At 28.4% G+C, this 11,379-nt stretch overlaps 2 protein-coding genes across 2 annotated transcripts; one reads left to right on the top strand and one right to left on the bottom strand.

The window, feature by feature from the left end:
• Positions 1 to 374: 374 nt before the first annotated feature.
• LOC118071429 (uncharacterized) lies at positions 375 to 1,486 on the bottom strand. The gene is made up of 3 exons (XM_035090592.1): positions 1,062 to 1,486; positions 795 to 957; positions 375 to 592 (listed from the first exon to the last, which is right to left on the bottom strand). The coding sequence occupies exons 1-3, from the start codon at positions 1,287 to 1,289 to the stop codon at positions 375 to 377; spliced, it is 609 nt and encodes a 202-aa protein (XP_034946483.1). The 5' UTR covers positions 1,290 to 1,486.
• A 2,595-nt stretch (positions 1,487 to 4,081) lies between these two features.
• Positions 4,082 to 10,925, top strand: LOC118071417 (WD repeat-containing protein 78-like). Its single transcript, XM_035090575.1, has 4 exons — positions 4,082 to 4,506; positions 4,683 to 5,091; positions 5,541 to 6,262; positions 10,295 to 10,925. Exons 1-4 carry the CDS (start codon positions 4,151 to 4,153, stop codon positions 10,923 to 10,925), a joined length of 2,118 nt encoding a protein of 705 aa, XP_034946466.1. The 5' UTR covers positions 4,082 to 4,150.
• The last annotated feature ends 454 nt before the right edge of the window (positions 10,926 to 11,379 follow it).

Genomic DNA, 11,379 nt, shown 5'->3' with positions numbered 1-11,379 from the left:
TTTGTGACTTATTCAATGACTTAAATTTAAATTATTTCATAACTTTAAACCGACATTTGTATGCTAATATTGTCGTAACATAATTGTGTAAATTTTTTTTTTTAATTTTTCTTCACTTTATAGTAACTAGTATGCATCCGATTGAATTAACTTTCAAGATATCTAATTGAAGAAGTTGACAATAGAATTATCTACGACTAAAATTCGATTAAATGAAAACATCATTTGTTGATATAAATAGTTTTTTATTGAAAATTATATATATATATATATATATATATATATATATATATGTTATTGAAAAATAGGCGATAATATTGTACTATATATAATCTAAACATCTACATATATATTATATAGGAAGACAATAAATATTAATCGTCATCTGATGATTCTGAATGGGTATCATCCACGTCGTTACTTAATAAGGCATTCTCGCGATCCCTCCGAGCTTGGATTGCTTGTTCTTTAGCCGTCGTCTTTCTTCTTTCATTTCTTATTCTATCGCCGCATGTCCTTAGGAATGTTTTCATTTGTCCCTCGAACTCATCTAATTGAATGTTTAATTTATACCGCGGTCTGCGGAGAACTTCTGTAAAATACATAAATAAATTTATAATTAAATATATGTATTGTAAAACAATAATTCTACAAGTGAAGTTTGTGATAATAATATTAGATGCATATTAGTATTTACATTGGTAAACTTCATATCAATAGCATTATTTAATCAAAAAAATATCTTTCAGACAAGTCTGTTAGAATATTTTAGAACGAAGAATTTTTCGACTTACCAAATATTATATCAGGAAGTTTTCCTTCCTTCATCGCAATTTTTTCTTTGTTGGTACCGAACCACGTTATCTGCCGACACAATTCATCCATTACAATTTTTTTCTTAATGTTCGATACTGCTTTTTGAGGAGTTTTCCCTCCAATCATCGCGATTTTGTTTACCTGCAGATGTATAAAAATTACATATTAATTATGATATATAAATATACACATGTATACACATGTTCACAGAAAATGTTTTTTCTAAATTCGATTTAGTTACTTACAAATTGTTTTTTATATGCAGGGTTTTTTTTAAGATTTCGGTCGAATGTGAGGAAACTCTTAATGTCAGTAAATGGCATATTGGGGAGCAAATCACTCTCTTCTGCGTTAGCCGCCTCAACATTTCGTGATGAATTATTTTTTAATAGCTGCATAATCTCTTCTAATTTTTCATTTCGTGAGTCCATTGCCTCCATCATAACCCGCTGATTTTCACCGAGTACTACCATATTACTTGTGATTGCGACCGTATCTATTACTTGTACTTCACTGATTTGGCTAGATGCTGTAACATACGCACAGGTGTAAGCATTATCGATAAAAAGAAATGTTTATATCCATGATAGCAACATTATGATACAATAATTTGAATAATAACAATCATATAGTTCTTAAATAATTAATTATACGAACCAGTTGTAAGATTTTCCGGAGATTCCTCAATATCATCCACAAATTGACTTGGAGGGGGCGTTATAGGGATCGCTGATAAATCCATTACTTGTGCAGTCACAATAAAAATTTCAAAAGATATCTTTTCAAATTGTCACAATTTTAAAATTATAGCACTTTTGAACTATTGGAATAATGCACAATGGTTGAAGAAAAAACAAATATCACTTTTTATGAAATACTCGATAGCAAATTCACTCAAACTTCAGCTATGCACTCGCTGATATATCACGAACAATTGATTTAGTGGAGATAGATCATTTGACGATTTCTTATGATTCAAACTCGCCGATTGTCTACAAGTCCAAACCAGATGTTTAATCTTTTATTGCACATATTAGACCAAAAAGGGAAATTCCATATAAAAAGTAGCCATTTGGATTTCTAACGATGAAAAAAATGCGCTCTCGAAAATTTTAAATATTAAATATTGTTTAATAATTTATATATAATTATATTTTATCAATTTTTATTGTTTAATCAGGTATTTTGAAGAAATAATACCTATTATTTCCTTGCGACATTCATGTAAAATTTTTATTTAAAATCATTTAAAAATTAATTGAATGGTTGAAGGAATAAAAAAAATGTTATTGTTAAAATCAAAGATTTAAAAATAAGTGTAAAAATTTCAATTAATAGCAACAGAAAAGTTTGTATGTATCAAAGGATATATGAAGTAATCGTTTTCAGTTTTGACGATAAACCTCTTTTTAGATATTTTTTTGACAGGGCAAGATTGTAAATCTCCAAGTTCGATTATTTTCATTATACCTAATATGCGTGAATCGAAAGGATAATGAGCTACTGATTCATTTCTTTGGACTTGACTCTCGAATATAACAGGTTCATTGCCTGAATAACAAATATGTTTTATTAATATAATGGTATTATTATCGAAATAAACACAATTATTAGGAGGTTTTGTTAAAGTAAATATATAATATTGAAATATTTCGCAAAGAAAAATTAACATCGCGGTTTTAAATTCGTATTTACTCTTCGAAAGAGTCACTTTTAAGTCAAAAATAAGATGTTATACAAAAGATGTCTTACAGATGGTGTCATCGTGCATGACTACGAGAACTTTCAAAAGATGTAAAGTTACCTACAAAATTCAACTTTTCGGCATCTCTAAGAAGATAACAAAATATATACGATCAGAATTAATCACAAAATTGGTTGGAAACAGTTAAATCAGAAAATCTTAGTGTTTTCGATGTAGAAAATCGAACAAACAATTACATTGAGGCATATCATCGAGTGCTAAAAAATTGATTTGGAGTTCATTCAAATTTTGGGGAATTTACCGGTAAATAAGTCATTAATGTACCATTTGAAAATAATGAAATAAGTAACAGTGAAAAAAAAGCTAAACTTCACGATAGTTTAACTCAATAACGCTTCCTCTTATACTAGTAAAAAAATCGATTTTTTTAAATTCAAAAAATCAAAGTTATGTTTATTAACTACCAATCTTTATAGAAAATGTGTGCAAACTGCAACAAATCACTATAAAAAATCAAACTCTTTATCTATGGGTTTTCTGATAAGAACTGAATCGTGAAGGACTCATTTCGAACAAATTTTGCTTCTCAACAGAGTATGGGAATTATATAAGGATAATAAATTAGATATTCTAAAATTAATTGCATGTGTTGCTCATATCATACTAGTATTGGATAACAGAGAAACATTAAAAACTATACAATAAGTTGATGCATTTATTAATTGTCATATAGATCTAAATGGTAGTAATTATTATAAATACTTTTTCGAATTAAATATTCTTATTATCAATTACAACATAATCATATTACTCTGTATTGTAGGTATTGCATATGACATCATTATAATTATTCATAATTAAAATTGCCATATATAGTTGTGTTAAAACATAAACATTCCAGTTTTCCGAAGAAAAATGTGTATACACAACAAATTGTTGATTGGTTCTTTATGGAATTCAATTCAATGTTATAGCAGTTAATGTAACTATTAAAATCATCATAATGTTATAAGTAATCAATAAAAGTTTATTCCATTAGAGAATTTTCTGAAAGTTGATTGTATTTAAATAATGAGTTTTATTATATAAATACAATCGATTACATAATTTTTTTTCAATAAAAATAAATATTATGAATGATTGAGCGAATGACTTCCATTACGGTGAAATCTTCAATTCATTATTTATAATTCTTAGAATTTGCTTATACTAAATCATAACCAATCGTGTACTCTTAATTTCATTGATCAAGTTTTATTATTGAAATTTAATTTTGTGTGATTAACTGAACCATGTAAAATGCAGTCCTCAGTTTTAAACATTCGCGGTTAATTTCATTTCGGAGTATTTCTCTACGGTTAAATGACAGTTCGTCTCATATGTTGTTCAGTATTTCTTCGGTTCATGTAAACTATCCTGTCGTGTTATTTACGTTTGGAAGACATTACCGTAAGCCATGTACATTAGAATGTAGACGGCTTCATTTATTTATTCTGATAACCATGGAGATAATCGATAACAATAACAGTATCTTTTCGTTGTACTTACGTTTCTCAAATATTGAAAGCTTCAATCATGCAGTTTCTATGATAAAGCTATTATCTATTTTCTCATAAAACTTCATCAACAATGATTACATTAGAAGTTACTTCTTTCAAAGTAAAAGAAAATACTCATAAAACGATTAATCAAGATGGACGTGACATTACACCAAAACCTCTTGTTCATCATAATTATTCGATTCTTTATGATAAAAATATGATGTATTTGGATTCAATCATTTCGAGGCAGAAAATTAACACTACAAATCATATTAAATTCTCATCAAAAAATGACAGATCAATTTTATCGCTTATAAACTCAACGTCATTATCTACAGGTATTTTAGATACTGATGATATAGAAAATTCCATATTTTGGTCAAATCCAAACTCCAGAGTAGACAGTACTGATCAATTTCTGTTGTGTCTTCATCGACCAGAAAGGTACATTTATACCCATATATTCATGTTTAAAATTTTTGTAACTCATTTTTTTTATAAAATTATTTTACAAAAAGATTATCATACAAGTGTAAACATTTTACTGGTTAGTTGTCAAGATTTTTAGCATTTCGAATGTAAATATGTTTCTTAATATGCAATTTCATAAACTGTTGTAGTTGCAGTCATAAAATTGAAAACGAAAGTTCTAAATGCTCTTACTTGACAAAAAAAAAAATAATATTGACGGAATCAGAAACAACTTTCATCTTCAAGTTATTACAATTAACAGAAGATTGTAACACTTCTGACGACGCCGTAGTTAAAGAAGCAAAAAAACAGTCTCAAAATCCTGAAACAAAATTAGAATTTATTAGACCAGTTATCGATACTGCAACTCAAACATTTGAAATTCTCACTAAATCGAGATTTTCACATTTGGCAAGTTTGAAAATGATCAATCGTAAAAATTTAACCAACAATTGGATAATGCACGATGCATATAATACAACTAAATTAGAAAGAAAAACAAACGGGTTACTATATGAAAATATATCAAAAGGAATCCCTCACTCTGAGAAATTACAGGTGCCGATTTTTGATTATTTTGTATTTGATTTATCGAATTTAGGACATTGAATTACTGACACTTGAAAAATTTTGTACATTTGGCATCAGTATTTTGTTGTATTTGTTAGACATACTTCGAATTAGAGATCAGCACAAAACTTTTCAATCAATCATTACTCAATCCACTGAGAAATTATTAATCAACAAATGGATACATACATTCTAATTATTTCCAATCGGAAGAACTTTTGGTTTTGAATTGACCTTATTGAATCCTATTAAATTCAATTCAAAGTCGACTCCAGTTCGAATTTAAGAGAGTACTTCTATAGCTTGTTTGGTGCAGAATTCAATTTTATGATGATTTTAAGATGATTTATCAGTCAACTTTTATAATTGTCTCTACATTATTATCAAATTTTCAATTTCAGTTAGTTTACAATTAACTGAGTAGTATTCATTTTCAGAATCGATTGAAGTTTTTAAAAGTATCAAATAACTTAAAAATTGAAGAAGATCAAATAACTCGTTTATACAAAAATTCATCATTTGCTGTAGCAGTGAGAGTGATGGAACAAATAATATGCATTAAATTGCATTTAAGAGATCAGAAATATTTTAAAGGATTTATCACATCAAACCCATATGTTTCAAAGGTTACATACAGTCTAAAGTATCTTTGGAGTTACATGCATATCAGTACTGTGGGTACATCAATAAACTGCATTCGTTGGAATCCCACCAATTCTAATCTCTTAGCAGTTAGTTACGGTCGACAATTCTATAAATTAAGCGGTTATCTCCTTATTTGGAATATGAAACACCCTACTCAACCTGAACGATTTTATAAACTAGATTTTGCAGTTTCGGAGATTAACTGGAGTCATAAGACACCAAATCAATTAGCTATTGGGTGTTATAATGGATCTCTTAGAATTATTGACATAAGTAAAAGAAACTTGATTACATTATATATCATTCCTCAAAAATGTTCATTTACATTTTCACGTATCTGGCAAGTTCAATGGTGGCTTGATAATGGTGACGAATATATTTATGCAAGCAGTGGAAACGGGAAGATTTTTCGATGTCAAGTTAACGATGATGCGGCTGTTACAGAAGTAATGAGAATATCAAGAATCGATGATTGTAAACTCGATATAAAACAGAAAAATAATTATACTTCAAGGTAAAACAAGTTTTGTTTTCAATTGAAATTAAAAGTTATGCCGTTTATACAAAAGTATTTTCACTTGATGTGTGTAGATATGTATAGTGCTAATAACGTTTGTTTAATGATTTTAACACCTAAATGCTTTGCAGTATTTTTTATACTTAGTCCGGTAACTTCATTTTTGTCACTAATCCCTACTTACTAGTTAGGCTCTTATTACTAAGATTTTTAGGTGTGCTACTATTGACTATGTTATAACTTCGAACTAAATCACATGTGCACAAGGACACTAAAAACCTGTCGTAAATTTTTGTTGATAAAGCTAGTTATATATTTTTTTGAATTCTGATATGTTTGCTTTGCAAAGTCATATTGCGATTAAAAAAACGAGCCTTTCATTGAACAGTTCGGTTCGATTATTTTACTTGTTTCTAACCATTTTTTTACTAGAAAATAACTGGGATTCAACTTAAATTTAGCCGAGTTTTAACTGCAAAATTGCAGTCCTGAGAAACTTCGAAGAATTCCAACGGGAAATTTTTTCATTCGCTAAAATTAAGTTAAAAACCATGTAAAACGTATGCAAACATACTTCTTCTGTTTACAACAATTGAATTTATTATAAAAAGCAGAAATTGAGTATAACGATAAAATTCAAATTATTTCCTTTCATCTTCAATACTTACATACATATTCTTTATTTATCAACTCGATCACACAGCAATTAGTTTTCGGAATTGGATTATTCGCAGTCGAAGTTCCTGGGATCTGCTAGTTGGTAAATGATTTTCATTAACATATCAACTATTTTTATAAGAAACTCGGGGATTGTGTCTCATGAGATGCTATACGAATGTATTTGTTGGTGACGCTGTTTGATGTTCTGTCTGAATTTATACGATTTTATTAGAATGAATGTCATTAGATTGAATAAGAACTTGGTAAATTATTTTTATCCACAAATCAACTATATTATAGGAAACTATGGAACCACTACTTACAAAATCCTGCTTTAACGAGTAAAATTTTACTATTTCCTTTGACGTCACTGAGCAATGCTATAAATAGTAAATATTCACTCAGAATTAGTAAATAGTTACCAATTTCTTTTTAAGAGCAGCCAGGAAAAATATTTGCTTTCAAGAGAAAATCAATAGAAAAATGTAGATTTTAATCGGCATTGAGAATAAATATTATAAACCCATAGAGTTCTGATTTTCCCTATCCGCGAATTTGAATAAGATTATAAAAATATGGAAAAGAAACTTTCTGGAAGGCAATGGAATCGAAAATACGAAAATGTTATTGATTATCAGATTCAAGTTCAAATAGGAATGAAGTTTATTCAATGAGAAAATATAGTTGAAAGGATTGCCGTTTAATCAAAAGGAAATAATGAAATATATTCAAATAGGATCTAACATGTTTTAATAGGATGCAGTCTGATTCTATAGGTGAATAAGAAAACAGTTTCTATAGGATTCAGATAACTGCAATACGGAAATAATACTTAAAAATTATTTTCTCCACTCAAACATTACAATGGGAAAAAGTTGAATCCTATAGGATTCTTCAGAACTTGAATAGGAATAGTGAAGAAATTTTTACTACTAAAAAAATGTCTTATACGATGATACAAATCTGAATAGAAATTAAAATGGTGATCATACCCTTTTTTTTTGTTTTCAGCATTGTATCAACTAGAGAGCAAAATCTTAATAGTGAATATCGTGATGAGAAGATATTTTCCAAGTTACATCTTCATGCTTAATGAATTCGTAAACGTTGAAAAAAGTTGATATGTTAATAAAAATTATATACCAATAAGTTCTTATTCAATCTGATGAAATTCATTCTAATAGAATCGTGTACAATTGGATATAGAATCAAACGACGTCACTTACTCATAAATCCTTATAGGATTTTATGAGAAACAGTCTAACAGTTTTTTGTATATTAATTAAAAATCAAAAAATTTTATTTGCTTATCGTTTCTTATAAAATCTCATAGTATTTGTTCTTTACAAAATCTTATAACACTGGATAGAAGGGAAAGTTATCACTTTTACCAATAGATTCTTATTGCAGCTTGTAATATCTTTCTAAAACATTCTCATAAAATTTATGATATACGAAATAAAAAAATATTACTTCCCTATAATTTCTTATTGAAACTTATTACATTGTTTGAAATGATGAGTTTTTGACATTTTACTTTACCAGGGTAGTAACCTACACAATGATACCATTTAATTTTTATGAGATTGGAAAATATAATTCAAGATCACATTGTTTCATATCCTTCTTGAACATTTCTATTAAAGAACGATAAATTCTGTACCCGGCTTAAACAATCCTATTGGGAAAAGGAAGTTTAATAGGAAAATTGCATTGAAAATTTCCTATTGAATCCTGTTGAAGATTTTTTTTCTATAGAAATCACCTGTATCCTATTTAGTTATTCCATTCAAGTACAAAAATTACAATTTCCTTATTGAAAAGAGGCAATTCCGCTTCGATGCTTTAGAATGAATCAATAGAATTTAATGGGAAAATTGTTGTCTCAGAATTCCCTATTGAATTAAGGATAAACCTATTGAACATTGAACCAACATGTCAGACGGTTGGTAACTTTTTTTTACTAAAAGAAAAAATTACGCGTTGGGAGAATTAAAATATATTGCACAGATATATTTCAAATGTTATGAACACAACTTCATATTATCAACAATCATTATTGACTTTTATATTGTCTTCAATGCTATTTTTACCATCCCAACACAAGTTTAAAGTTTTTTCATTGCTGATTCTGTTTTCTAAGAATTTTTTGTTTTATGAAATATCTCCATCATATCTCTATACAATTATTTCAAACATTTAATATGCATATTTTCCATAAAATCTCGACGTTTGGCTGAAAAATGATATAATTTATAAATTTTAAAATTCAGATAGTTCATCATTTTTTCCAGTTTTTTAATTCTGCAAAAAAAAATGACCGGACTAATTTTACTGAAAACCTAATCAGTTCTAAGTTGCGTAATTACGCGTCGATGCCGGTGGTTCCACGTTGATATCATCTTTTGTTCTCGAGATAATCGAGGCGAAAAATAATTCCGAACGCACATACGTACATACACACACACAGACGTCCACTGGAAAACGGCCGTATTCGACTCTGAGGACCTTAAAACGTGGAGATATGTTGAAATTCGGGATTCGCAAAATCGGATCCATTACTATAACTTCCCACTGGTGAGTTAAAAATTACTTTTCTATTAACATACTGCCTAATACGATGCAGTCTGATTCTATAGATCAAGAAACGAAACGTTTCCATAGGATTTAAGTCACTCTAATGGGAAAATAATACTTAAAAAATAATTTTCTACCCTGCTTTAGCTGTCTCAATGGAATATATAGAATCCCATAGACTTTTTTTTAAATTTCAATACAAAACAAAGGGGTCGCATCCAGACCACTGGAGATCACTGATATTTTTTGTATGTTACTACTGCCCAAAGACATTATATGTAATAATTATTACATAATAACTGAACTGACTTCCGATAGGATTCAATAGGAAATTTCCGATGCAATTTTCCCATTTAATCTTTATATAACATGAAACTTAAATTTTATATAATTCTTATTTCACCCATAAATCAAAAAAGTTACCTAACTTGTTACTTTCTTGTTATATTACATTTACATTCTGTGGTCACTGGATTATAATATGTCTTTCCTTTTATTTATCGAAAATTCATTTATATTTCTTTAGATTTTCATTATTTACTCATACTTGGTGAAGAACTGTCGATAGTACATGGTGCATTTTCAGTATAGCACTTAGTTGCTAGGTAGTATTAAAACTGATATCTGAAAAACTACAGTTTCTAGAAATTATAAGGTAGTATCATGTAGACTTCTTGTTTATGATATTTATTCATGCATAATCTTTTTTTCTTGCATAATTTTGAATCATTAATGAGCTGGAAACATTCATGTAAGCTTATTTAACGAAAATGGAATTTCTTTTATTTGCAGATTACTCAGTACGCCAGTGAGAAATGAACCTGAAGCTATTTTGTTACAACGACATCCTATTTTTAATAATATATACTTAGTTGGTTCCGACGAGGGATATATTTATAGGTGTTCAACAGTATATTCGAATTGTTGTATCAATAGTTTTCTCGCTCATGACGGCCCAATTTGTAGTTTAGAATACTCTCCATTTCATCCAAGAATTTTTTTAACCACTGGAGCTGACTGGTGCATTCGAATTTGGGCTGATGATATCATGACACCCTTAATAACATTATCAACTCAAATGTCTCATGTGATCGCAGCTGCATGGAGTCCTAAAAATTCAACCATAATTGCTACTTGTGTCAAAAATGAAATATGTATTTGGGATCTAAAACAAAGTATACAAAAACCAAAATCAATAACAGCATTAAAAAATTTTCAAAAATTAATTTCATTAAGTTTTACACCGGATGGTAACCAAATAGTGATAGCTGATAATAGAGGATTTATTCATGTGTATAATTGTGAAGGAATACCTTTCAAACCATTAAATCAGACTGAAATGTTAGTAGAATCGATAAAGAAAAAACTAATGACCAAGCAAAATTTACTGCAACAATTCCAAAAACTTGATAAATTATTTTGAAAAATTTAAATAATCGGTAATAAATATAGGTGATTCATTTGTAGGGAGGCATAGGAATTTTTCATAATATAAATGTTCATTCATGACCAAATATCTTTATAATTTATCGATTAAAACTATGAATTATAAGTTATAAAAGAAAAAGACTGATATATAAGTTCTTGATGTTATATTTTATAAAATAGTCCTTTATTATAAGAAATACATTGAAAGGGAATATGATTGGAGACATTCAATAGATTGTTTTTATAAACGATTCAATATCCGGCTTAGACAATCTTATAGAGAAAATGGAAAAATTACATCAGAAATTTCCTATCAAACGCAATGTATCTCCTATTGAATCCTATTGGAAGTGTGTTTCTTATAGGGAACCATTGTATCCAATTCAATTGTCCCATAGAGATATACCGAATCCTCTTCGGTTTTTCTATAGGAATAAAAAAATTGTTCA

This window comes from Chelonus insularis, unplaced genomic scaffold (assembly GCF_013357705.1).
Source record: "Chelonus insularis isolate UGA/USDA-ARS -01 unplaced genomic scaffold, ASM1335770v1 contig_82_pilon, whole genome shotgun sequence".
Taxonomy (NCBI): Eukaryota; Metazoa; Arthropoda; class Insecta; order Hymenoptera; family Braconidae; genus Chelonus; species Chelonus insularis.
This window is presented reverse-complemented; position numbering and strand designations above follow the sequence as displayed.

Coding starts and splice junctions, on each gene's coding strand:
- LOC118071417 (XM_035090575.1), top strand. CDS start 4,151: ATGATTACATTAGAAGTTACTTCTTTCAAAGTAAAAGAAAATACTCAT. Junction 4,507..4,682: donor TGTCTTCATCGACCAGAAAG/GTACATTTATAC, acceptor AAACTGTTGTAG/TTGCAGTCATAAAATTGAAA. Junction 6,263..10,294: donor AAAAATAATTATACTTCAAG/GTAAAACAAGTT, acceptor TTTTATTTGCAG/ATTACTCAGTACGCCAGTGA.
- LOC118071429 (XM_035090592.1), bottom strand. CDS start 1,289: ATGGTAGTACTCGGTGAAAATCAGCGGGTTATGATGGAGGCAATGGAC. Junction 958..1,061: donor CTGCATATAAAAAACAATTT/GTAAGTAACTAA, acceptor ATACATCTGCAG/GTAAACAAAATCGCGATGAT. Junction 593..794: donor ACTTCCTGATATAATATTTG/GTAAGTCGAAAA, acceptor TGTATTTTACAG/AAGTTCTCCGCAGACCGCGG.